The 26,754-nt window shown below is 57.6% G+C and overlaps 1 protein-coding gene across 1 annotated transcript in view; it reads left to right on the top strand.

Annotated features, from left to right (window-relative positions):
- SH3RF3 (SH3 domain containing ring finger 3) overlaps positions 1–26,754 on the top strand; it is a 201,219-nt gene that overhangs the window by 76,421 nt on the left and 98,044 nt on the right. The window contains exons 2-3 of the mRNA XM_060027650.1: positions 9,816–9,838; positions 19,222–19,453. Coding sequence (XP_059883633.1) covers positions 9,816–9,838; positions 19,222–19,453 — 255 coding nt within the window. The remainder of the gene's footprint in view (positions 1–9,815; positions 9,839–19,221; positions 19,454–26,754) is intronic.

Genomic DNA, 26,754 nt, shown 5'->3' with positions numbered 1-26,754 from the left:
GACAGCTCTGCCCTGGGCCCCGCCTGTGCCCGGAGGTCGAGCGGTTTCTGCTGCACCCCCTGCTCCACCCGGCAAACCTCTGCCCATCTTTGCAAGTCTGGATTGTCCCCGCTCTGCGAGGCCCCCTCGAGCCCTCCAGCTCTGCCCGTCTGCCCCCTTGGAATCTCCAAGGTTCGACTCGGTCCTGGCTTCACTAAGACAGCGCGTGCTGCCTCGCGTGGGGTTTGGCGAGGATGGGAAGGACGTGAGCCCCGGGGCGTGTTCGGGGTGAGGGTGACTGTTGTCCTGACATCATTGGTCCTGCCTGGCCTGCCTGCATGGCTGTCTCTGGGGAGGTTGGCAGGGGGTACCAAGAGGAGAGGTCCTTCCCCCTCCCTGGAGAGCAAGGCCCAGGCCCTGGCTCGTGCCTCGGCCCCCGGAGGGCCAGGGCACCACAAGGAGCGCAGGGCTCTCCCCTGCTGAGAGCAGCCCGGCCCACTCTCCCTCCTCGCCGCATCGGAGCTTCCCGGCATTTCCTAATCGAAGGCCAGTTTCCATGGTGAAGAGGAGGTTCTTCTCCTGTGGGATCCACACCTGCCGTCCAGGGGCAGCGAGGCCCCTCCCAACCTGATCTGAACGTCCCAGCCCTCTGCTCCGAGGCCACCAGGACGGGTGTGGATTCTCGCTCTTCTTTATGCAGCGCTCGGAACGTCGCCGATGTAAAATCCCCGAGAAATGTCCATTCAGGTGGGTGAGCTGCGTCCTGCCTGCAAACGAACTGCTTCTGGAGGAAAATCAAGCTCCGGGGCTGGGGCTCTGCCGGGCTTGCGTGACCAGGGGCCGTGGGCTGTGGGGTCGGACCCCGACTGAGATCCCTAGCCTGCTCCGTCATCTGTGTGCCCCTGCACAACTTCCTTAACCTTTCTGAGCCACAAACCTGTAAAACGAGGATGATGTTGCATCTTGCAGGGGTTTAACCAGGACCAGACGTGTGTAAAGCATCAAAGGTTGTTCACAGGCGCTCAGAACAAGGCTGTGGGTAACGACCAGCTACCGTGAGAGGAGGCGTGGTCACTCCTGACGAGCATTAATCACAGAAACGTGGTCGTGAAGGGGGGCCAGGAACACGGCCGTCAAGGACTCTGCTGCTCTGGGCAACCTCTGAGGTTATGCGGGCAGTGAAGGAGCAAACCTCACATCCTCCGAGTCACTTTTAATTAGACTGTTCTCATCAAAACGCCGTTCCTTCACTCTCTTGCCACTTAATTTAGTAAATTGGTGGAGCAAATGTGGCATGCAAATTGCCTCTCCCTCTAGAACATTCTTCACTGCCAAAGCCTCCATGGATTAGCAGCATTTGAAGTGGAAGTGAGTTGAGTCAGGGCAGGTAGTTGTTGAATCTTGATTATCTGCTTAGAGTATTTTAAAAATTAGATTATGCTTTGTTTCCACTTAACAAAGGAAGGAAAGTGTGTTGGTGGCGTTTTAACTGAAATAGAAATTGAACAAACACTCTGCGGTGACTGGGTGGATTACAGGAGGTGAGACCAATCAGCAGAGGATGAAGTTTTGCCGACTTAGGAGGCCTGTCTGGATAAGCCGTCTCGTGGCAGCAGAGACCTGGTAAATATGAATGAATGTGTAGCAGTGTCAGCCCGGTCCCTGCCGTGCAGCTCGAGGAAAGGCAGATTTCCGGAGAGGAGAAGGGTGCGGGTCTACTTCTGACTTCCCGGACGAACGTGCAAGATGTGGAAGGAGGGGCTCGTCCACATCTGACACCAGAGACCAGCAACGGAAAAAAACAAAATTCTGACCAAACTTCAGTGGGTTCCCACTGCTTACCCAGCCTGGCGTGGCCAGGACTTGAGGCCTCTGTGACATAGAGCTGGGATCACTTCCTGCAGGTCTGAGCTCAGAAGATTATCTGTCCTAACCATTCAGAACCAAGGCAAATACCACATTTCAAGGAGCAGATGGTCTTTAAAAAATCACCTTGACAACTGGAAGGCACAGCAAGGAAAGAGGAGGGGAGGGGGACAGATGAATACCTGGCTTGACTTCTAACAGCCTGGGACCCCCAAGCAAGTAAGCCCACCGAGCCCGAGGGCAGCCAGCCCTGTGAAGCGCTTCCTGGAGCAGCGTGGCAGGAAAGTTTGGCGGGAGCCCAGGGCACTGGGCTAAGAGGCACTGTGCCCCCGCCTTGTCAGCCTTAAGCAAGCTTGGATTTCTAAAAAAGGCTGTGAATAATCTCACAGCTGGGGCCTGTGCCCTACAATAGTGTGTGCTGATTTTTGAGAGCTACTGCAAGAATGGATTTGCTGAATGAATAAATCTGCAGTTACCTCCAGTCAGATGTGAAAGGACAGTCCAGCGCAGAAACAACCTTTGAAGAGGTGCGTCAACTGAGCACAGAGGGTGCCTGGGAGAGTGATTTCCGGTTCATTAAGGACTGGACCATCAGCTGGGTTTCGGTTTTTCCGCAGATAAGAATTTAAATGAGGACCCTCTCCACCTCGGCTGTCGGGCTTCCGGGGTCTGCGTGCTCACCACGTTAGGATCTGGGCAGACAGCTTTATTGCCATCAATTAAAATTCCATGCTCAGACCTTGTAATGTTAAGATGAGGCCAAGAGGTGGCTTTTCCCTGGCTAGATTGGGATTTAATGAGTAGGCAGACATCATAGAAAAGCGAAGTGTGGGTTGCGGGCACGGCTGTCAGAGCTACAGAGGGATTTCTTGTACTGTGTTTGTGTCTGTATCGTCCTGCCCCCGAGGCAGTTTCATTGAAACGTTACAGCAGAGATGGGAGGGAACTTGTAGCTGTTTTGCTGCTTCTGCTCTGCCAACCGTGCTGGGCTCCCAGCACGCGCTCCGGGGAGAGGCCTAGGCTTCCCTGGAGGATGCATTGGAAGGAAAGGCGGGGCCTGTGTTTCTGAAGGGGAAGGAGGGCCAGAGGGCCATCAGGACCCTCCGGCTCATCAGGTCCTGGTCTGCAGGTCGGTGTTCAGTCAGGGCTGACCCAGGTGCAGGGTGTTCAGTCAGGGCTGTTCAGTCAGGGCTGACCCAGGTGCAGGTACCTGTAAGGCAGGTGACACAGGGGAGGATGCCCTGAAGAAGAGGCTGGGAGACTCCAGCTATGGGCTCAGTGTGTGCTCCACGAATGGGGACGTGGGAGAAAAAAAGCCACACAGGCACACACATGGGCACACGTAGGACATGTCATCCCAAGGAGAGTTCAGTGAGATGTAAAATAACCAGCAACCCAAGTGCATTCTCTGCTAGGAATCTGTGGCCCCTCACCGCCCCCAGGAGGAATATACGTGGTGGTAGCGGGGGATAAACTTAAAGCCCCCAACATAGCAGCATCCAGTGTGACCCGACCCGGATGTGGTTCTGCCCCAGGGCCAGTGCCCTGGACGCCTGTGGGGTTTTGCATGCGGGCCTGGCCGGGAGCTACCCAGCAGCAGCCAGAGGGAGTGCGGGGCACGAGGATGCCTGCAGCTGCCCTCCTGCAGCGGCGGGAAAGTCCGGAGGAGAGATGGGCCTAGAGACACCGGCCTAAACCGCAGACCTGCTTTCCACATGTCAACAGTTGTTGTCAGGGTAGGTCTCCAAAGCACTCAGAGTGCTACCCTTTCAGTTTTTAAGTTTATATGTTATCTTTTTAAGTGGTGTTTAGTGTAGTCACAGAGTCGTGCAACCAGCACCGCTAATCCCACTAACCACTGTACATTTTCGTCATGCCAGAAAGAAGCCCCACTCCCAGTAGCAGTCACTCCCTCTCTGCCTGTCCCCCAGCCCCTGGGACCACTCAGCTGCCTTCTGTCTCTATGGATTTGCCCGTTCTTAACATTTCATGTAAATGGAATCAGGCAGTATGTGGCCTTTTGTGTCTGACTGCTTTCACTTGGCCTAATGTTTTCAGCGTCATCTTGCTTTCACATGTGTCAGCACCCCCTTCTTTTTAGGGCCGAGTAACAATGTGTCACATGGAGATGCTCACCAGTTCATGCTGATGCTCGTGGCTGCTCTCATTTGACAGTTGTGGCGAGTCCCGCTGTGCATATTCCTGTCCAAGTCGTGTGTGGACGAACGTCCTCATTGATCTAGGAGCAGATTGCTGGATTGTGTGGTAACAGTTGAGTCTTTTGAGGAACTGCCGGACGGTTGTTCAAAGTGGCCAAACCATTTTTCATTCCCACCTGCAAAGTGCGAGGGTTCCAGTTTCTCCACCTTTGTGCCCGTGGTCACTATGGTCTCTTTATGGTTATAGCCCTCCTTGTGGGTGTGAAGTGGTTTTGGTTTATCTTTTAGATTTTAAAATAATAATGAAGGGAGACTTCCCTGGTGGTGCAGTGGTTAAGAATCTGCCTGCCAATGCAGGCGACAAGGGTTCCATCCCTGGTCTGGGAAGGTCCCACATGCCGCGGAGCAACTAAGCCCATGTGCCACAAGTACTGAGCCTGCGCTCTAGAGCCTGCGAGCCACCACTACTGAAGCCCTGCTCCGCAACAAGAGAAGCCACCGCAATGAGAAGCCCACGCATCGCAACAAAGAGTAGCCCCCGCTCGCCACAACTAGTGAAAAGCCCGCACGCAGTAACAAAGACCCAACACAGCCAAAAATAAATAAATAAAATACATTTATTTTAAGAAATAAATTAAAATAAAGTAATGATGAAGGTTAAAGCCACCACGTACCTTGGAAGGAAAACCACGTTGATGATCTGTGAACCTAGTATGTAAAGTGCCAGTAAGTTCTTTAAAGGTCATATTTTAAGCAGGCAAAGCTGACCCTTTATCCTGAGTGACTTGCTCGAAGCGGTGGAAGCGTTCTGGTGGTAAAGGAGATGCTGAGGACAGGATGGGTGTCCAGACGCCCGAATCTACTTCTGATTCCACAGCATGGTTCTTCCCCACCGTGCAGCGAGTTTGAACTGCACGTGGTTCTGTGAGCACGTGTGTTGACACGTCTTCTCCTGGAAGCAGCAGGAGAGATGTCGCCTCCCCAGATCCTCTCTGCCCCCACTTCTAAGTAATGTAATGGTTACTACAGGAAGGTGCAGTCACTGAACCTGGCAAGGAAAGTCTGTCCTGGGACAGGCCTTGGCTTGCATTCACAGACGTTTTAAACTGTGTGTGTGGTTTGGTTTTGTTTTTCCCGGAGGCTGACAGAGGGTGTGATGACTCTCACTAGGCCCTGGAGGTCAGTGCAGGCGCTGCTGGCCACACTTCCTCGCTGTGCTCGGAAGCAGCGCTTGGTCTAGTTTTCCGTACAGATCAGTGCCTCACTCCATCCCCACAGCTGGCACCGCCGAAGTCAGGGTGGGTCGGTCTGCACAGAGCAAGCCAAGAAATCATAGCATCTCCGGTTTGAGGGGGATCTCAGGGACCCCCTACCCTGTTCACTTCCTGGGATTCCCCTCCCCCACCCCCAGCGGCTCAGCCTCCTTTACAGCAGTCCCCAGAGCGCCGTTTCCTGTCTGCCTGGGTCCCAGACACCTGTGGAACTCGCCACCTCCAGGCAGCCCATTCCCTCCTCAGCTCTGTCGGCTGGAAGGTTCTCTTCTATACGGACTCCCAGTCTGCTGCCCGGTAACAGCCATTACCCCACCCCCTGACCTAGTGTCCAGGCCAGGTGCCGCCCTGCTCCTCCCACAGCCCCAGGCCTGCAGCCGTGTGTCGTGTGTCGGGCCCGTGGTTCCCACGGCCCCCCGCCCCCCTCCTGATGCCACCGTGAACCTCCCGGGCCTTCATTCCAAACCACTCCTGGCAAAAAGCTCCGAGGGTTGAAACGTGTGTGGTGCTTAGGTTAGCGATGCAAGTCTTCATCTTCTAGCAGCAATTTTGTCACGAGACACATGGTACACGGGAGCCTGTTCACGTGCGCACACTTTACAGACCGACAGCGGGACAGGCTAGGGTGTGTCTGCGCAGCCGGAGCCGCAGGACCGGAGGCCCTGCTGTCCTTCCTTTGTTTCCTTCGGGTGCAGCCACTCAGGGACTCGGACGCGTGTCTCTACAGGGTCTGGGTGGTTGACTGGACGTTCTGTGCTCAGAATCGCTGTGGGTTTCTCTGTGACCTACTCCTGCCCAGCAAGGACTCGCCGTGTCCTCACGTCAGGCGTCCAGCGCTTCCACTGGAGAGCGTCCGTGATCGACGTGTCACGCGTCATTCTCCTTACAGCCCTTGGGCATTCGATGTCCCCGAGGCAGTGTGTTCTTGCTTGTGACCCCCTGGGCCGAGCTCTTGGGCCTGCCTGCGGGGCACCACTTTCTCTCCCACCGGCCGTGGAGACAGACGCTTGTTTTTACACCCTTGCCAACACTTGCTATTGTCAGACTTTTCAGTGTTTGCCAACTTGGTGGGTTGAAATGGCATCTTGTGTGCCTTAATTTGCAAATGTCTGATAACCAGTGACCAGTGCTGCTGAGAACCCTTCATGCACTTACGCACCATTTGTGTTTGTCTTTTATTCAATGCCTGTTGGAATTACCCGTCTTTTCTTTGAAGACAGGTAGACCGTATTCATCTAGTGTTTACTGCCACTGTTCTCAGCAGTTTTGGACACACTAACTGTTCTAATCCTTCCCCGTGAAGTAGTTTCTATTATGGTGGTGCCTGTCTCATAGGTGAGGAAGCTGAGGGGCAGGTGGAACACCTCACCCGACCCCAGCAGGTGCGAGCAGGGCAGGGACAGCTCCTGGCACTCTAACCACTGACTCAGTTATACGTTCTGGGGGCTAATACTTGCTTCCGAAATGTGTTGTAAATATCTTCTCCCACCTTGTGCATTGTCTTTTTCCTTTCTTTTTAGGGTCCTGTGATGAAGGGAAATTTTCTTAGTTTTATTGAACACATTTTATGGTCAGTGTTTTGTGTCTTATTTAAAAAGTCTTTTCCTACCTTAGGTCCTTAGATTAGTTACTAAAACTTTCATAGTTTTGCTTTCCACATTTAAGACTATAATTTGGTTGGAAATAATTTCGTATATGGTATGAGGTAGAGGACCATTTTTTTCCCACGTGGATAATCCGATTTTGCCAACACCCTTTATTAAATGCCTGGCCTTTCCCTGCTGTCTAAGTGCGCACGCTCGTGGTCACCTCTCTCTGTGTGGTGCTGTTTCTGGACTGGCTCAGTCCCCTCCGTCTGTCTATTCCTGATTCCATTATGTTTTTATAATTACTATAACTTCCTTAAAGCCTTGATGTCTAGCAGGACAAGGAACTTTGCTGTTCCACATGAATTTTGAATCAGTTTGTCAAAATCCTGCTGAGATTTCCATCGGAAGTGCATTTGAACCAGGCACCAGTTTGAGAGAAGATTACAGCTTTTCTGTAATCTGAATATTCTGAATCTTCCTACTCAAAAACATAGTATTCCTTTCCATTTATTTAGGTGATCTCTAACATCTTTCAATAAACTTTCATAATACTCTCCATAAAGGGAATGCACATTTTTTGTTAAATTTATCCTTGTACCATTTATAACAGCAACAAAAATACGAAGTATTTTTAAAACTTATGTGCTCTGCTTGTTGACCGTGTATAGAAAAACGAGTGACTTTTGCATATTAGTGGTTGTATCCAATAACCTTTCCAAACTCTTACTAACTCCAATAATTTCTGGCTGGTATTTTTGGGTTTTTACATAGACAGTCATGTCATCTACAAATGAGCATAGTTTTGTTTCTTCCTTTCCATCACTTCTCGTCTGTCTGACAGCATCTCTGGTGCAGTGCTGGATAGGAGGGTTAGAAAAGCATCCTGGGCTGGCTCGTAGGCTTAAAGATAATGTGCTCGAGATCCCCTGTGAAGGACTATAGTAGTTGTTGGAGCTTTGGTGATGTCCTTTGTCAGGTTAAGGAAATTCTCTTCTGTCTCAGCTTACTAAGAGGTTACTTTAAAATCATAAGTCAGATTTGAATTTTATCAAATGATTTTTCTTTAACTTTTGAGATGACGTTGTTTTTCCCTTTCAATCTTCAATGTGAGAAATGCGTAATCGTCCTACATTAAACCAACCTTATATTCCTGGAGTCCCCAAGTTAGACGCAACGTCCTGTTTACAGACCTCGGTGGAGGCAGTTGGCGAGCCCTGAGTTGAGGTGCTTGGCCCTCAGGGCAGCCAGCACGCTTCTCATCTTTGCTTCCACGAGGGGGGGCTCTTGGTGGACTCCCCTCTGAGCGTCACGGCCTACCTGCTGCCAACCTCAGGACGGTTCAGCAGAAACCTCGTGGTGAAAACCACCATGGTGCTTGCCTCTCAGGGCCCCTCTGTTGGCCACTGGCTTTAACCCTCCGTTTCCTGAAATCTGAGCAAGGTGTTTCTTCTTCTGTAATTATGGATACTTTCAAATACAGTGACGATCTCGGACAGTCCGGTACAGTGGCCCCTGCGTGCCCAGTGTTATCAACATTTGCCAATCTTGTTTCATATCCCCCTCCACATTTTTTTTGGAGGGGGGAATCTTTTAAAGCAAATTACCAAATTCTGTTATTTTACCCCTAAACAGTTCAGTGTGTATCTGTGACAGATGAAGTCTTTAAAAAAAAGTAACCACAGTTCCATTATCACATCTTTCAAAATGAATAATAACTCCCTGATACCAGTCCATATGCAATTTCCCTGATAGTGTCTGAAATGTCTTTTCATGATGGTTTTGTCTGAAATAAGGCCCACACATGGCACAGGTTATGTCTCTCCCATTTCTTGTCACCTCTAAAGGTCCCCACTGCCTCTTCACGCCATTGATTTGTGGAAGAGACCTGGTCATCTGCCCTGGAGAGTCCCCCATTCTTTTTTTTTTTTTTGCGGTACGCGGGCCTCTCACTGTTGTGGCCTCTCCCGTTGCAGAGCACAGGCTCTGGACGCACAGGCTCAGCGGCCATGGCCCGCGGGCCCAGCCGCTTCGCGGCATGTGGGATCTTCCCGGACCGGGGCACGAACCCGTGTCCCCTGCATTGGCAGGCGGACTCTCAGCCACTGCACCACCAGGGAAGCCCCTAGAGAGTCCCCCATTCTTGACTTTGCTGGTTGCATCCTGTGTTGTTGTTTGTCGTGTTCCATCATCCCCTGAATTTCTTGTAAACTGATTAGAACAGTTTGTTTACCTACCTGTTTGTGTTAGTTTTTTCCAAGAACGCTTTGAGGTGGTGCTGTGAGCCTCCAGTCCCAGCGATGCATTTCAAAGACAGTGCGTTCTTTCATCTACACTGTAGTTGTTTCAGTGAGGGGGGTTGTCCAGGGTGCCTCTGCCACGGTACTAACAGAAAGGAAGTCCAGAAATGGGGTTTGGGAATGGGACACTTCACCACATGAGGCTCCCAGCTGCCCACCATCATGCGGCCTGGCAGCATGGCTCTCCTCGCCCCCAAATCTCTGTGCATGTGAACCGGAGAGACTAACGTAACTTTGGGGGCAGGAATGTGACGGCGCCTCACATGGGCACAAAACGTCCTGGGAAGACACCTCTGTGTGCCAGGCTCCTCTCCTTCCCAAGACTGCTCCTCTCCCTCCTGGTTCTCTGCTCTCAGTGGCGTCTCTGTGCATCTGTTTGCTACTTCACCCCCACCCAGTGCTCGCCAGAGTCCCCAGTTTCTAGGCCGAGTCACTGGCAGACCCCCACCGAGCTTAGTGGATCCATCTGGAGATTTCTGAGGAAAGAGTAACTCTTGGGGAAAAGGCTTTTGCCGTGAGGCCAGGTCCCCATGAGGCCCAAACAGTGGGGTTGATCAGCAGGCGGGCTCTTTACTAAGACTTTTCCAGTGGGTGAAGATCACTGGGAGCTTTGCCTTGAGAGAAGAAACCAGTGACCCCAGAGGTCAAGACTAGAACCCGTGCGTGCTCCCGCCCCCGCTGCTCTGCCTTCCCCGGGCTCCTCCCGGGACGGTGGCTGTTCCCCGTGCGTCTGGGGCACGGCTGCCACCAGCTGCAGCTTCAGGGAAGCTTAGGCAGAGAGGCTCAGAGCTTCCCGGGCTGCATGAGGGCAGCGCTCAGCCTCATTTACAGCCAGGACGCGAGAAAGCAGAGGAAGGGAAAACACACCGCAGGAGCCTGCACCTCAGCGCCCGCCCCCCCCACCCCACCGGCTCTCCCATCTTCGGCGGTTTTGTGGTGTCTGGAGCTCCGCAAACAGAAGAAGAGGGATATGTGACAGTGAATGGCGTCCAGGGGTCTCTCTGGCGAGCCTTCAGCTTTGGGTCCAGTGGGTTCTCGGATTACCAGTCACTGTACCAGGCCTTGAGAAGGGGATGCCTTAAGGTTCTTGGCCCTTAAGAAGTGTTTAATTTCGTCCGGAGGAAGCAATGGTTAAAAGATTTTCAAAGCAAGTACGTGATGAGCTGCACGTGGCCTGTACCAACTGGCTGTCTCCTCCCGCTCCGGGCTGTGGAGTTTCCCTGATGGAAAGTGCCAGAAAGCATCCTCTGCCCAGCTTCTGTCACATTGGAATGTGTGCGGTCAGCCTGACCAGCTCGGTGTGGGTTTGATTTCAAATGTTACTGTAAAACTAAAGAGAAACGGCAGACTCCGCCTTGTGCCATGTCTCTCTCTGTCTCTTTCCTTACTTTGGTCGTTCATTTTCTCATCTTGGCGTATCTCAGAAGTATCAAGACTTTCATCCTGTAGATTTTTCAAGTCCTGTAAGCTTTGTGTGTCTTATCATATAAGTAAATGTTCCGTCTTCATCACAGACTTTGTGAGAGGGTGCCCGTGTCCACCTTGCCACTGTTACACGCTCGGTTCCTCATGCGGTACCTGTACAGAGGAGTAGCCAGGAATTGGGTGGGTGATGGATGGAACAAGGTGGATACGTCAGATCTGCACACAGACGCACAACAGATGCCACCACCCCAGCCCCATCAAGATGTGTGTGTGTGTGTGTGTGTGTGTGTATGTGTGTGTGGACAGGCTCTGTGTTGGGGCTGGGAACCCTCTGGAAAGATCTTTGAGTCCCTCATCGCTGGTCACTAGCACCTTGGGCAGCATTTATCATGGGAGCCCCGATAAACGCGCTGAGTACAGGTGGTGCCGAGGGTCAGCTCGTGGCCCAAGCCCATGCGAAAAGCCAGGGATTTGGAATCTTCAGTGTCTGTGGTTGACTTTGGACCAGAATCTACAAAGGACTCCTCAGCTTTTCTCTTGAGCACAGGAAGGTGCTCTTTCCAAGATGACAGAAGATAAACCAAAAGGCCATGCTGTACGCCTGGAGCTCCGCTGCCCTAAGCATCGGGAATCATGACGCTGAGATCTCTCCATACTGAGCATGCACCCTCCTCCTGCCCCCCGGGGGGCTGGGCCGAGCAAGGGCCAGGAATTGGCCATCACGGGAGCCCGAGTTTGTCATCAGTCACAGCCACCCAGCCGCTCCTGCCTCTTCCTCCCCTTTTCTCTCTGCCCTTTTGCTTCATAAAGAAACAGACTTGAGGGACTTCCCTGGTGGTCCAGTGGGTAAGACTCCACGCTCCCAACGCAGGCGGCCCGGGTTCGATCCCTGGTCAGGGACCTAAAGCCTGTATACCACAGCTAAGAAGTCCACATGCTGCAACTAAAGACCCTGCGTGTTGTAACTAAGACCCAGTGCAGCCAAAATAAATAAATAAATATTGTAAAAAAAATTCCATCGTTTTTTTTAAAAAAAAAGAAGAAAGGAAATCGACTTGAGTGTGAAAAGAGGACTTCTCAAAGGCGGGCCTCACCAGGCCTGCTGCCCGTCCTCCCCGCCTGGAGTGTGTCCCCAGAAGCTGCAGGCTTCACACCCCTCCAAGGTCTCCCCCGGCCCCTCCAAGGTCTCTCCCTCCGACTGAAACCGTGAAGCCCGTGCTCGCTGACTCTCCGATCCTCTTGCTGGCCTGCTTGGTCCACAGGGCTCGCTGTCTTCAATGTGCCGCAGGTACTAAAGGCTTATCTTGTATATCTCTCTCCCCTTCTGAAATGTGTGTTCCCACGGGGCAGAGACGTTTTCTATTTTGTTTCTGACGTGTAAGCAGTTCCTAGAACTGCGTCTGGTACATGTTAGGCGGCCAGTGTACACTCAGCAGGTGAATGAATATGAACAACAGTTCTTAAGAGTCTTTTCTTAAGACTCTGGGAGGGACTGCGGCTCCCCGGCCCTCCCTGCGGCCTCGTGGCGATCTGGGCCCGGGCAGGACTGGGGCTGAGCCGTCCACACTGAGCTGCGGGTGCCTGTGGGGCAGCAGCGGGTCCAGGACGGTGACTTTGCTTCCAGCTGCAGCGAGAAGATGGTGTGATGTCTGCCGACCCTCCGAGCGCTCCGGTCTGGCCTGTGTTTTGGCCGAGGCTGACTGTAAACAGCAGCAGCAGAGACTCTTTACCAAGAGGGCTGCAGCCTGGAGCCCCCCTCGGCCTGCCTGTGCCCTGCCCGCTGTGGCCCCCGTGGCCTCTCTGGGCTTGGGGTGGGGACAGCCAGTTACCTGCCGTGTCCCCCGTGCTGCGCTGTCCCTGTCTCACAGGAGCGCACGCCCTATAGCGCCGAGTCTGGTCTTGCGGCAGGTGTCGTGAAGGCCGAGCCCGTTCCCCTGCGCCTGCAGCTCAGCTCACATGAAGGGCAGCTCCTCTAGCAGGAGCAGCACAAAGCCCCTGGACGGCGCCGCTGAGCCCTGCCCGCCCCCAAGACTATGTGGGAGCGAGGCAGAGCCGGCCCACCAGCAGCCCACCCCCCCCACCCCCCGCCCCCGCGCACGGGGCCCCAGGCTCCCTTGGCTCAGCCCCTGCTGGACGGAGGCGGGTGCCTCCAGTGGTGCTGGGCTGCCTTTCTCAGCTCTCCCTGCAGTGCTAAGCGGGCTGGGCCGCCCACGGTGCGCAGGACCTGCTTTAATCTGCCGGGCAGGAGGTGGGAGCGTCTGCCTCTCTGCTCAGCGGGTCTCACAGCCTCCCAGGGTCAGCAGGCGGTGGCTCAGTGCCTGTGTGGGTGGCAAGGAATACCACGCTCTTGAATTTTACATGGTATGTTAATTGCGTCCTCACCAACGTTTGGAAGCATTTCCTGCCATGCATAATAAATGATCGGAAACCGCTGGGTTCCTTTGAGCTATTCTCGTGGGGGAAAGAAGGGTGAAGCCAGGCCTTGGCGCGGCAGCCAGCAGAAGGCAAGTGCAGCCTGGCTCCCCTGCCCCATCAGCGTGGGAGTGCTGCACGGCAGGGGGCCCTGCGCCGCGAGTGTAGCCGAGCCTGGCTGGCTGGAGCGGCCACCTCCCCGCGTCTGCTTCCTGGCAGGTGCGCCACAGGAATGGGCACTGGCGCCCAGGGTCTACCCACTTTCACTCTAAAGTCACACGGGAGCGTGAAGGCGAGAAGGGACTTCCCGTGGGCACGACAGCACGTAGCTGGCTGGCTCTCTAGCACTCAGAATATGTTTGGAGCAAAGCTGCACCAGGAAGTTTCCCCCTTTCCGTCTTGTAACTGATGCTGCCACGTAATACCAAAAGGTGATATGTCGGGGAGTTCCCTGATGGTCCAGTGGTTAAGACACCACGCTTCCACTGCAGGGGGCACGGGGTCCGATCCCCGGTTAGAGAACTAAGATCCCACATGCCATGCGGTGTGGCCAAAAAAAAAGAAAAAAAAACTGTCCTCATTACATTTATCGGCTAAGGTCTTTGTTTCCACAGAGCTCGCCTGTGTATACGTTTTGTGTTCGTGTGATACGGACAAGTTTGGAGGACACGTCCCATCTCGCTTTCTGACACCAACATGTAACCACGCACCGGACTTGCTGCTTCCAGGCACTCGTGTGAGCGACAGAGGGATGTCCCCTCGTTTAGGCTCACAGGATCCCTGGGAGAGAGGCACTTTAAGATGTCCATTTTGCACATGAGGAGACGAATGTGGCAGAGCCAGGCCCTTAAACATGTTGATGCACAGCCACCCCCAGACTCCTCCAGGGCCTGGGATCTGCTCTAACGCGGGCCTCCCTTCTGGCCCTCAGAGCTGGATTCCGAAGGAAACTTATTTTGTTTTAAACCTGGATATTTACAAACACCTTATTTTTCCCTTACCTTCCTGTATTACTCTTTTTTTTTTGGTAGCATTGAAACAATGATGTTTTAAAAAGTATTTAAAGGTAATGTGGTGTTTAGTGTGGGCTGAAATAAGGGCCTAAAAGGAACCTTCCGGAAAAAAGGACAGATGCTGATGGGAAGCCTTTGCTTTCCTTCCTGACACCCAGGCCTTCTTCCAGGGTGGTTGGAGATCCTAGTGCAAGGCCCCTCTTACCCCATAAAGCAGGTTCTGGTGAGTGGACTTCCCGCAGGAGGCCGGGTGGAACGTGTCGGACATATGACTGGCTGAGCATCCCTGGATCGAGGCCAGAGCAGTCCTGGGGCTGGGGGGGAGCCCCTCATACCCCGCGGGGAGCACCTGGGCATGCACACCACCAAAGAGACCCCTCCAGGGACTCCGTCACACTCTCCTTTGGTAACCACTGTCCAGAATGTGACTAGGAGCTTCTCCCAGTCAGCCTGCAGTATAGGCATGTCTTCCCAGAAAGTGGAAAAATGAGCAATTCTTCTCTAAACTGGATAAATGCAAACACAGGTGTGGACCCTCCCGGCCTAATGGTCAACGATCCACCTTTCCTTTTCCTTCCATGCTAAACAGAGAAGGATCAGGGCTCTGTTGGGGGTCCCCCTCTCTCCGATGTGGGTGGTGGTGAAGAGCTAAGCGTCGGCCCCCTCTTACCCAGCCCCATGACATCCGGGAGCTGACTTGCCTCTTAACTTTTCTCACTTAAAAAGTGGTAGTTATGACTCCTACTTCAAAGGGTTCCCGTGAGCAGTAATCAGGTTACCTGGCGTGCGTGGCTCGGGGTAGCAGCTAGATAAGCGGTCGCATTGTTCTCAGGGGCAGCGTGAGTGGCGGGTGTGCGCTGGGCTTGGGAGGCAGACCGCCTAGTGCCCTCACCACCTCTGGGACCCGGGCAAGTTACTGAAATGCACCATGCCTCAGCTTCCTGCCTGCAGAGCATCGGTAACAAAGGCCAGCCTCATAGGGCTGCTGTGAGGATCCGGTGGGTTGTAAGGGGTGCAGCCCAGGTGCTCAGGAGAAAGCGGCCGGTCCTGACAAAGAAGGGGTGACAGTGACTGTGAGTCAGGATAAAGGGGGTCCTTTGGAAGCAAAGCAGGGGAGAGAGGGTGTCACACAAGGGTTAGCCTTTTCTGATCTGACTTCCATCCGATGCGATATAGAGCGGGCCGTGTGCAAGTGCTGGGCCGGGCCGTCCTCACTGCACCCATCTGACTTGTATTTCTGGTGGAGAGGTGAGCTCCTTATTGGCCATCTTCTATACTTAGAAGCGTCTGCCTTTTCTAGGACCATGTCCAGGCTCCTGGAACACTTGTTTGCCTTAGCATCCTCTACGAATCTTCTCCCTAGAGGCTTCTCCATTAAGAGACAAAAAGCTCCCTACATACCACCAGTTTTAGCCTCTTGGTGTTGCTGGGAAATGCGGGAGGATGGATTTGATGACCTCTGGTGGGTGAGCCAGGGCTGAGCGGAGAGCCTGCTCCGCACGTGGCTGGGCGCCCTGCTGCCCTGGGATGAGGGGAGGCTCGGGCTCTGAAGCTGCCCGCTGCTCCCCTTGACCTCCTACCTCACCTTTCCATACTTGTCAGAAGAACTGTGATTTTCGTTGTGAACCGGGCGTTACAGAGCACTCCTCCCCCTGCGGGTGCGTGGGAAGCAAAGCCCAGCACCGGCCCAGGGTCTGCCGCCAGTCCTGTGGGGCACGTGAGGCCTCCTGGGCGGGGACGGGCGGACAGTGGGGCGGGGCAGCCCCCAGGGACCTGCAGCGAAGGTGCATGGGGAGCAGGGGCTCCTGGGCGGGGAACCTGGCTGTCAGCCCTCGCGCTCCCGCGCGGGAACCCAACACAGACACAGGGCCAGCTTGGAGGTCATCCTGGGTCGGGTCATCCCGCGTGGGGGGCGGGGTCCGCGAGGCTGGAGAGAACCCAGTCCGCCTCGCCTCCCGCGTGGGCGGCCTGCCTTGCGCCGCTCCTGGATCTGCGTGTCCCCTCCGCCCTGCGGCTGGCGCCCACGCGGGACCAGGCGCCTCTTCGTGGAGCCGATGTGCCATCCCCTTGGTCGGGGGCGGGAGTGCAGGTGGGCACTCGCCGTCAGGCCGCTCAGGGACATCTCCGCGCTCCTCCGTGTGGAGGCTCCGAGGGGCCGTCGTGGGGAGGAGCTGAGCCCGGACTGCCCGGGCCGCCAGGATCTGAGGCCACCCCCCTCCCCCGCCCCAGAGACTGCGACACGAGGGTGCCTGAGAGGCTCCTCCCGCTGCGTCTCCATCAGCGCACACACTGACCGGAAACGCGGAGATTGCGGTGGACACAGGCCGGAAAGCGGCCACCGCCACCAAGACAGACCAGAAACGGGGAGCTTGCCGTCGACACAGAGCGTTGTGAAGCTGTGTCGGCCGGAATGCGGCAGGCGTTCTCTGGTTCTGTGGGAACTTAGAAAAGCCGGTGCCCAGGGACACAGCGGTGTTGTTGGGAGCTGCCGGCACTTTTGACGCCCGCGGGCCTCAGTGGACTTGGGATCGGGCCGGGCCCTAAGGGAGCGCACCGAGTAGTGGTGGCCCTTTTCGTGTCACGGAATGAAGGCGACCGTGTCGCCGCCAGCAGTGTTCCCGGGGACCCTCATCAGCGTGAGCCCGAGCCCGGCCACGTGCGGACTGTCCAGTGTGAGTGCGCCCGCTGTCTGGCACAGTCATCTTCACTCCCAGCATTTCCACGAATGTGGGCCGTAAACAGCTTCCAGAATACCAGGAACATGGGCGAATCCGCTACCAGGGAGTGGAGCAGAAACTTGAGAAGACAGCCTTGGCCCGAGTTGGGAACAGGAAAAAAAAAAGGTGAAGAAGAAAAAGAAAGATACGTCTGTCTTTAGGCCTCCTGAATCTCACTGAAACACGAAACTCAGCTAAAGGCAGCTTCTCGCCTCGTGCTCACATCACAGGGCAGCCCTTGGTGGGTCCTCAGCCCGCCTGCGTGGGGACACATTGTGCGCTTGTCTCAGTCGCATGTTTCCGTGACCTTGTGGGTGGGGGATGCTTTACTCCCTGCAGCACAGAGCCTGGTGCGGGACCTGGTGCAGGCCGGGGCCCGCACGCGGACCGGCTGGGGGGGGGGCCGTGCCCGCTCTGCAGAATCGGCGGAGGACAAAGCCCCCCGAAGGTCCGGAGTGCGGGCCACACGGGCCGGAGCCGGGGCGGCACCTCGGTGCCTTGCCGCTGACCCTCCGTGTGTGCCCGCGGCCTCTGTGTCGGGGCCGGTGGGGTGGTGGGCAGGCCCGAGTGGAAATTCGGCGTCCCCTGCACGGGGCGGCGTGGAGGGGTGCGGGAGGGCGTGGCGGCGCGGGGCCCAAAGGCGTGGAGGGTGGGTCCCGCCCTTCTGCTCGCATTTACCACCACCACCGCCCCCCCCCCACCCCCGCGCTGGCCTCCATCTGTGGCTGTGAGAGCGGCTCGCGCGCGTGGCCCTTGCGGGGGGGGGGGTGTGATGTGAAAGGATGCTGGGGGTGCGCTCGCCGAGCCCACGCTCCCGGGCAGCAGGAGATCCCCCGACCCCTCTCACCGTGATGGGTGTCCCAGCTTCTCCAGGGTCACCGGTGAAACACGCCCATTGCGAAAACAAAGGCTTCTAGTTGTGATGGACTGAAAGTTCACTTAGGACGAGGAAGCTCCTTTCTTTTGGGAAATTTAACCTCAGGGGCGGGGCGGGGTTCAGACGGACACTCAGCCAGGAGCTCTGGGTGGGCCCGTCCTGAGCACCCACCTCCCAGTATGACAACCAGAAATGTCTCCAGGTGTTGCCAGATGGGGGAGCGGTGTGTGTGGGGGGACCGAATGTCCTGATGGAGCGCCGCCGGCAGGGCTCGCTGCCCTCTGGCCATGGAGTCGCGTGGCTCTCTTTCTCTCCTGGCCATCGCTGTCCCTGAGCTCGCCCGTCGTGCCCCCAGCACAGAGCTGGCTGTGGCTTTTCCCACTTGGGTTCTTCCAGGAAAGCCATCTGTTGCTGCTGTGGCCCTGGCTGGTGGTGGCCGAGTGTCCCTCTGCCGCACATCCTCTCTCCACTGCCGTCCCGGGTGTTGCGGAGGCATGGGCGCAGAGGCCGGCCTGAGTGCTGTTGTGTCTCCTCGGAGAGCCTCTTGTATGCAGCAGCTTCGGGCTTCGTGCCTCTGTGTAGGTGGATTTAAGCACCAGAGGGATCCCTGGCCGGGCAGCCCTGGGGAGGAAACATGGCCTCTGTTGGGGAGCCATTGGGTGGGGACACAGGGACGAGGTGAGGCTCCGTGTGCTTTTCCTGGCGGGCAGCTTACCTTTGACAAGGCTGCTCAGCTGAGCGGAACTTGGCTGCTGCAGAGAAGGGGGAGAGAAACCCGGACCCCTTGTTGCTGAAGAGCAGGGAGCCCAGGGCTCTGCTTGTGGCCGGATGGCAGGTCAGACAGGTGGGTGGGTTGGCTGACCTTTGACAGGAGGGTGGGAGCATCCCATGACCTGAAGAGGATCCTTGTCTCAGGCTCTTGAAATTGTACTTGTGGACGAGGCTGCTGTGGCCTCAGGAAGCTGGGAGCCGTGGCGGGTGGGGGGCAGGGGTCCGTGATGGCTGGAACCCCTCGTTAGAGCTCCCAGCCCTGGGGGTCCCTTGTGGACCTCGAGCCTGGGCCCCTGGCTGTGAGGCAGTGACGTGGGAGGGTGCAGTACGGTCCTGCAAGTCTGTCTCCTCAGCTCGAAAAGCCCCTGGATGCACGTTCTGAGTTGCCGTGGAGGTTCAGGGAAGGGACACTGGCATGGTAGTTGTCGGATTTCTGGCGGATAGAAATAGCACCCAGGGTATGACAGGTCAGCACGGAGTAGTGAGTAAAACTTTCTGGAGCCAGAGCCCGGGCGGCAGGATTCCGTCTCCTTCCGGCGAGGGGTCCTGTCTCTCTCTGCGCCTCGAATGAAGGTCTCCCAGCACCCTCCTCAGCGTCCTTCCAATGCGGAGCGTGGCATCCCGCGTGGAGGCCCGCGGCCTGTCGCGGGACCCTCTGCAGACCCCCTGTCCCACAGGGCCTGGCCCCGTGTTCCTGGGGTGGGGGGCTGCTCCCTTGAGGTATCTCCCCAACCTGGGCTTTCAGACTTGGGGGCCCCTCAGACCAGGTGCCAGACGGGCCGGGTGGGCAGCTGCTGAGTAACCGCTGTGTTCTGCTTCCAGAGCCTTCCCCAGCTGTCCCCCAGCAAAGCCCTGCACAGCTGCGAGGGGAAGGAGCCCGGGGACCTCAGGCTCAGCGAGGGGGACGTCATGGTCTTGCAGCACCGGGTGGACGAGCGCTGGTACCACGGCCTCCTGCCCGCCAGCCACGTCCAGGGTGTGCGGCCTCTGCCCCAGGCCCCGCCCCAGGGCAAAGCACTCTATGATTTCGAGATGAAGGACAGAGACCAGGACAAGGACTGTCTGACCTTCGGCAAGGTAAGGTGGGTTCCAGCGCCGCCCTTCCGCCGCAGCCCCTGCAGGGAGCCTGGGCGTAGCGCAGGGCCCTCCCTGTGCCTCCTCGTGGGGAGAGCAGTGGTTTCTCCTTCCTGAGGGTCTGCCGGGTGGAAGGAGAGGGCACCCAGCCCCACAGGCGTCTGCAGGTAACGGGAGCGGGACCCTCGTTACCTGAGTCACTGTGTGTCCAGGGCTCATGGGCCCTGGGAGGGGGCTTGCTGGGGAGACTGTGGCAGAGACCCCTGCAGGTCCTGGGAGTGGGAGCCGGGCCCAGAGGCCAGCCCGTCACACCCTCTTGGAGAGCACAGGAGGTGGATGCGTGTGCTTGGGCCACTTGAGGTGGCCAGTGAGGCCACGGGACCCGCTTAGTGACAAACCAGTAGTGTTTCCCGTGCGCTCGTCCCGGGGTGCGGGTGAGATGTGGAGGGGCCTGGTGTCTGGCCTGCCGGCCTCGGGGGTGCAGTGTGGAGAGGACAGAGGTGGCGGCCTCAGGCCTCGTGAATGTGCCTGCTTCCTGGCTTCCTCACCTGCTCCCACCCCAGGGCTGGGAGGGCAGGGGCGCCTGGAACTCTGGAACACCTGCTTCTCCCCGATGGCAGTAACGAGTTACGTCATCGATTGATTAATTACATTCATGACTGCCCGCCAGGGTCCCCGGGGAGAGGTGGGAGCCTGTCTTCCCGATGTTGAAGCTGTTGTAGGAAGGGGGACCCCTTCCAGGGCCCAAGAGTGGGCTCCTGTCTAACACTCGGAAATGAACTGTCCGAGGAGACGCACGTGCTGATGGAACAGGAGACTTCACGGCGGGGGGAGCGCCCGGGAGGAGGGCAGCAGGTGAGGGACCCAGGAGGACTGCCCCGCCACGTGGCTTGCGGTCTCAGGTTCCCTGGTGATTGGGTCTGTTCCCGGGTTGCCTTTGGCCGGTCATCTTTCTCGGCCTGTATTTGGTCTGCGTCAGGGCCCTTCCTGGTGGCACACACATCTCTCAGCCAAGATGGATTCCAGCGTGAGGGTTTCTGGGAGGTTGGCAGAGCTTATTCTGGGCTTGCGGCGCCTCCCTCCTTCGATCCCTCCCAGATCCTTCCAGCCGGTGGTAGCGTGTTAGTTCCGAGTTCCCGTCATGATCTCCTGTTGTGAGAGAACTCACGCAAGTGGTTATTACTGTGCCTGGCTGGCACGGTGGCTTTGGTCGGCGGCTCCCTAGCAGAGCACAGCGCTAAGAGGCTGCGTCGCTCGCCCGAGGCTGGCACGGGCCTGGCCCTCCTCCGTCCTCGTGTCCTGTGTCTCTGTCAGTCTTTTTCCACATGCGGTTGTCAACACAGAACTGGGTTCCAGCTCAGATCCTGACCTTGGAGTGCACGTCCAGCTCACTGTGATTCTGTCCTCTGCTCAGAGCAGAGCTTGGCTGCAGTGCCGAGCTGTTCGCAGGGCTGTGAGCACCGTGCGCTCCATCTTGAGCACAGTGGCCTGTTCTGTGCAGGCTGTCGCAGCTGCTGTTTATGTCTTGTTCCGTTGTTCAGCCTGACGACGAATGATCTGTTTTCATTCAGGGTTTCAACTCTTCCCTCTTCCTTCTATCAAGGCGTTCTGCTGCTAATTCCAGTTGTCATCTGGCCCTGCAGGTTCCCTGGACGCAGGGTCAGGCCTCCCCCTCCCTTGCTCCCTCTCCTCCTGAGTGAGGCTGGAACGCAGGCTGCAGAGTGTGAGGCCAGGCGGACAGAGCCCCTCGTGCTCGCCCCTCTGCCCAGCCCACCCTGAGGGAGACCCTGGGCCCTGGTGCTCTGTGCCGTCACTCAAGATCGAGAGCAGGGACCCAGCCACCCCTCGGGGTCGATCGAGGCCTTGTAAGGAGGCAGACCCGTTAGGGGCTGACAGGGACAGGGAGAGACACAGGGCCCTGCTCACAGCCTTGGTGGCGGGAGGCTCCCCCAGCGGACACATGCGGGGCCGGAGCAGCTGGCATCTCCTGGTGAAGGCCTCCCGCTGCGTGCGCGAGCGCCTGCTGGGACTCTCAACTCCAGGGCGAAGACCAGAGCCCACTGGATGGGGACAGAGGGGCACCTGCCTGCTCATCCCACTGGGAGCTGTGCTGTATCCGGGGAGCCTGACTTCGGGTGGGAGAGGCAGGAATGGCAAGTCCAGGGGACAGTTCCTGAGAGTGACGGGCTGTGCGAGTCACCCAGGAGGTGTGCGGGATATCTGGTCAGGAGGTGGTCAGTGTTTGGTTTTCAAAAGAAACGTTAAAGCCACCCTCGTGGGAGAAGTGAGAACTCGGATGGCTCGCTGAGACTCGTCCTGTGGTGGGCGCTGCTGCCACTTTGCGTCCTGGGCCGGGGGTGGGGGTGGGCAGGTCCCGGCGCCCTGGGCTGTGCGGGCAGCACTGTCGAGGTGGGTGGTCCTCAGGGCTCCCCGGGACCTGACCTTTGAGCCCATTTTGGGGAGCGGAGGTGTGGGAGCTGCTGGGCCACGCATCCCTCGGGCTGCTCTACCAGGGCTTGCTTTCTGTCTGTGGATTAACCTGCAGGGCTGGAGGCCCCTGGGTGTGATTCCGGTGAAGACCGTGCTTTGACCCCCCACTGTGTTCACACAAGCGTTTCGCCGGCGCCCCCCCCTCCGCCTTAGGTTAGGGCGCAGCCCCCCCGCCTTAGGTTAGGGCGCAGCCCCCGCGCCTTAGGTTAGGGCGCAGCCCCCCCGCCTTAGGTTAGGGTGCAGCCCCCCCGCCTTAGGTTAGGGCGCAGCCCCCCCGCCTTAGGTTAGGGAGCAGCCCCCCCGCCTTAGGTTAGGGCGCAGCCCCCGCGCCTTAGGTTAGGGCGCAGCCCCCCCCGCCTTAGGTTAGGGCGCAGCCCCCCCCCGCCTTAGGTTAGGGTGCAGCCCCCCCCGCCTTAGGTTAGGGCGCAGCCCCCCCCGCCTTAGGTTAGGGCGCAGCCCCATCGCCCGAGCACCTCTTCTTTCTCATCTCTCCCCTCGAGACGCCTCCAGCCTCCGCATCCCCACACGGCAGCTGAGGGATTCCCTCCACCTGCCTGGAATGCTGGTTCTCACAGCCTCTGTTTCGTCACCTGAAGTGACCACATGGTCCGGGCCAGCTTGGTTTTGCCTCCCGGGAATGTTTTGTTGTTTGGATATGTTCCCTTCTGGACTCAGCAAGGGAAGCAGCGGTGTCTAAAGTCCACGGATGGTGCTAACTTACCTTTAAAAAACTTCACTGTGATGGGATTGATGAGGTTTAAAAAGGCTTGAAGAATGTGCATCAAAGCAAGACTTTTACCTTGCTGTCAGCTTTTGAACAGTCCTGTTAAAATTGCATTAATTAAAGTCATTCTAAAACCAAAGTCTTTGTTTAATTGAAGAAGAGAATGAATAATTACTTCTTGTAAAGCAGCTATAAAAAGCACAATTTATAACTTCTTAGCAGTCCCACTCCAAAAACCTGGGCATGTGCGGATAAAAAGACAAAGGGGACAGTGCAGCGTCCCTGCTCTGTCAGCCGGTGGCTCCCAGCTGTCCCCCGAGGCCCGCGTGCGCCGTGCCTTCCACGTGACGGGGAGGGGCTGCGGTCAGGGGCTGCTGGGTGCAGGGACCTTGCACTTGGGATCCCCTGTGTGGCCTCAGCCCTGTGGCCTTAGGAGCCCACGTGTGTCTCATCTCAGAGCCATCTGCGCCTGCCCTGCAGCAGAGACTGGAGACCCACCATCACTACACAGGCTCCTCGGAGAGGACACAGGCCTCGTGGGCATGCGACAGCCCCCTGCTCGTCCTCATCTCACACCCTCCCACCCGCCCAGCCCTGCACGGCCGGAGGGGTGCTTTGAGTTGGCAAAGCCCTTTTCAAACACCACCAGCTGTCCTGACTTGGGCAGACTTCCCTCCTGCTGGTGTCACCACAAGACCCTTCCACGTGATCCTCTTAACACCGCTGAGTGTTTAACCGTCCGTCCCTGACGTGGGGATTCTCTCCTTTGTGAATGAACCTAGCATTAATCCCAAACTATGTTCTTCTGATTGGAGGACAGACGTAGGTGGTTAGAAATCAAATGTATTTGAGGTTTGGACTCTAGAGTGAGACGGGTTCAGATTGTGACACTTTCACTTTTATACGGTGATTTGGGGACATCAACTTCATCTCTGAGTCTCTTTTTTGATGATAAAATGGAGTTGATAGGATTCAATGAACAAAGGCATTTAGGGAACCAACCTCAAAATAGGCACTCAGCCATTTCTGGCTTCCACCCTCGCTGGCTTCCTGCTCTGTCAGACGCGCGTCACTTTTTGTGTTGGCCTGGGACGCTCATGGCGGGGGAGATGGGCCTCCTGCACACACCCCCGCTGAGACTCTGTGGACGGGTCGCCTGTACCTGTATTGTCCCAGTGGCTGCGTCTTGCAGAGGCTTGCCCAGCGGTGTGGAACCCCTGAGCCCTTCTGTCAAGGCCGCCGTGCCCATCGTGGGCAGCCCAGACCCACTGCATGTCCTCTGTCCTGAGGGGCAGTTGGGATGCTCTCCGGGCTGGAAGACTTGGGGACCTAGCGACCAAAGCGGGTGAGCCTGAGGGAGCAGGCAGTGCTGCATTCTGCTCGGGCTGGGCGGCTCCCGGACCCGCCCTACAGCTGGGCAGCAGCCTGCGGGCTCCTCCATGGAGGCGGCTTTCCTAAGGGGACCAACCCCCCCAGAGGCTCAGAGCAGGTTGGGCTCTGAAGACTGTCCCTTCTCTGGGCGGCAGGCGGGGTTGGAGGAGCCCTCCCAGCCCCCAGCAGCGACTGGAGCTCAGCTGCGGTGCACAAGCCAGGAAAGAGGGCACAGCCCAGCAGCCGGGCCCTTCAGAGCCTCCCCTGGGACCCCGGAGCCATCGGGGGAGTCTTGTACTGTGTCTGCAGCAGAAGGTGCAGGGAGTTTGTGAGCTCTTTCCTTTGGATTTTTCCCTTTTCTCTGGGACTGGAGTGACCGGCGCTCTTTCTGCGGCTGACAGTGAGGGACTGTCAGGGATGGGGCAGCGCGAGGTGGCCGCGGCCGTGGCCCGGCTGAGCGGGCGTCCGCACTGAGCGGACAGGCCGCGTGGCCACGTTTCAGAAGGGCCATCCTGGTGTCTGCCCCTCGGTGCCTCTTGGAAACCACTTGGTTGCAGTAAGAGGAGCGGAGGCACAGGGAGGCCCCCGGGAGGGCAGGCAGCCGGCCCGTGTCCAGGTCCCGTGCGTGTGATCTGCCCCACGGCGCGTTTAGGAAACTGTCAGGCCCCAGAGGCTGCTTCACTCGGAGCTGCTGCGGGAACTCTCCAGATACTTTGGGCCAGGCCTTCGGAGTGTGAGATGTACCTTTGACGTGGTGTTGAGGACCGTGCACTCCGCCAGCCACGCTCTGCGGACTTCTGGGGGGAAAAAGACTCCAGCCCCCTGGCAGGTCAGGGGGGGAAAGCCTCAGGCCTCGGCTTCCTAACAGCCCCATCTGTTTGCAGCTCGGCTTTCCCCCCGGTAGGAATCACATACGAACACCGGGGAGTTCGGTGAGTTAATCAGAAATGCAGTTAAGGCCCCTTTAGGTGGTGCCCGACTCCTTTGCAAGTGCGTTGCCCACTGAGCCTGGGAGGGAAGGCGGTCCACTCCTCCCATAACCACGCTGTGTTCAGGGTCGCGCGGGACCACCCCAAGGCCACCCACTTCCAAGGGAGCTCTGCTGCTGGGCCCTGGCCTTTGGTGTCCCTCAGAGCTTGGAAACGGGGGGATGGGGAGGCGGCACAGGGAAGGCCCCCACCTGCGAGAGGGAGACTGCAGAGGAGACTGTAGGTGAAGTTGTCGTGTGTCTGAAAGTGAAATGATGTCATGGGAGCAGCTTTTGTCCAGAAAATCCTTCATGCTGCCAGATGGGCCCGGACCTTGTCTGCCCCGCCGCCATCCCTCGGAGCGTTGTGGTGTCTGGAAGAGGCCCTTTGCTCCTCCGCGCCGGGCAGCGCTGGGGACCCAGGGCACAGGCCAGCCTGCCCACTGTCCGTCCACAGCCTCGCTGGCCCTCAGCCAGGCCCCGTCACGCTCCACGTCTCTGGCTGCTTCCCTCCTGAAACAGGAGAGTTGAGCACAAGGCAGAGACGGCACGGTACGGCAGCAGATCCTGCAACGCGAACTCCGCGGCCCGGCCTGGAAGGGTGTGCGGACCTGGACGGCGACGGCCCAGCGCAGAGCTCCCCGCTCGTCCGTCCGTGCGGCTCGGGCCCGCCCGGTCGCATGCAGTTAGGGTTTGGGGGGGGCGTGTTTCTCCGCATTCCCAAGAGGCCGCAGAGCAGGTGCCTCCCCTGTCCTTGTCCTTGTGAAAGCACCGGCCCCGGGGTTGTGAAATACGACCGCACGTCCGAGGCCTGACGGGGATCCAGGCATCGCTCTCCCGGTCACGCGTGGACGGCGGGAGAAGGCGTTGACTGCAGGGCCGCGGCATTTGGTGCTGGCGGCTCTGCGGTGCTGCCCGGCGCTCAGCGCTGCCCCCCCCCCCCCCCCGCCCCCCGAGCTTGTGTCCCTGGTGAGAGCTGGGTTAGCGGCAGAGCAGAGGGCGGGAACCCGTCCTCCGCGACCTCGGGAAGTTAGTCACTTGCTGGTGTTCTGGGCGTGGCTGCCCGCTGCACAGCCCGGCCTCCCCCCAAGCTGCGTGAGCTGGAGAGGAGCGTCTGGTCCTGCCGCGTCCTTGGGTCCCGGTCTGGATTTGCGTCTGCTCGTGTCGCGGCCTCGCCGGAGCAGTTTGACGTGACTGGGCTCGGGAGCCACGTGCTGCACTTGCCTGCGGGGGGGTGCCGAGCTTCCCGTGGTGAGGGGTGCTTTCCTCCTGGTGCCGGACACCTAGGCGATGCCCGGGGGGTGCTGCTGAGCTGGGGGAGGCCTAGCTCGGCCCCTCGTGGCCCTCGGGTGACGACAAGCTCCCCGGCCTAAGAGGCGGGCTCCTTTGGGGGCAGCTGTCCCTTACTCGGCGCTGTGTCTGCTTCTCAGTCACCGGGACCTCCTGGTGGCCCGCGGTGAGCTGGGATCCTCAGTGCAGGGTGAAGGCGCGGCCCCTCCTGGCCTCCTCCGCGCAGGCTTGGTGCCCCCTCCTCTGGTTTGCTGTGCTTCACACTCCTCACCTCGTGTCGGCTTCCTCAGGATGTGACGTCCCTTTAGAGGTGCATCAGGGCCACAGGCAGGATTCAGGGGTGCCGTGGCTTGTCCACGCCGGAAATACTGTGACCTTAAAACAAGCTGTTTATCTGAGTATAGTGTCATGTACCGACAAGCGTATTAATCAAAATTATGCAGCTTGGTGGTTGGAAAGAAT

Source organism: Delphinus delphis, chromosome 12 (genome assembly GCF_949987515.2).
Source record: "Delphinus delphis chromosome 12, mDelDel1.2, whole genome shotgun sequence".
NCBI lineage: Eukaryota > Metazoa > Chordata > Mammalia > Artiodactyla > Delphinidae > Delphinus > Delphinus delphis.
This window is presented reverse-complemented; position numbering and strand designations above follow the sequence as displayed.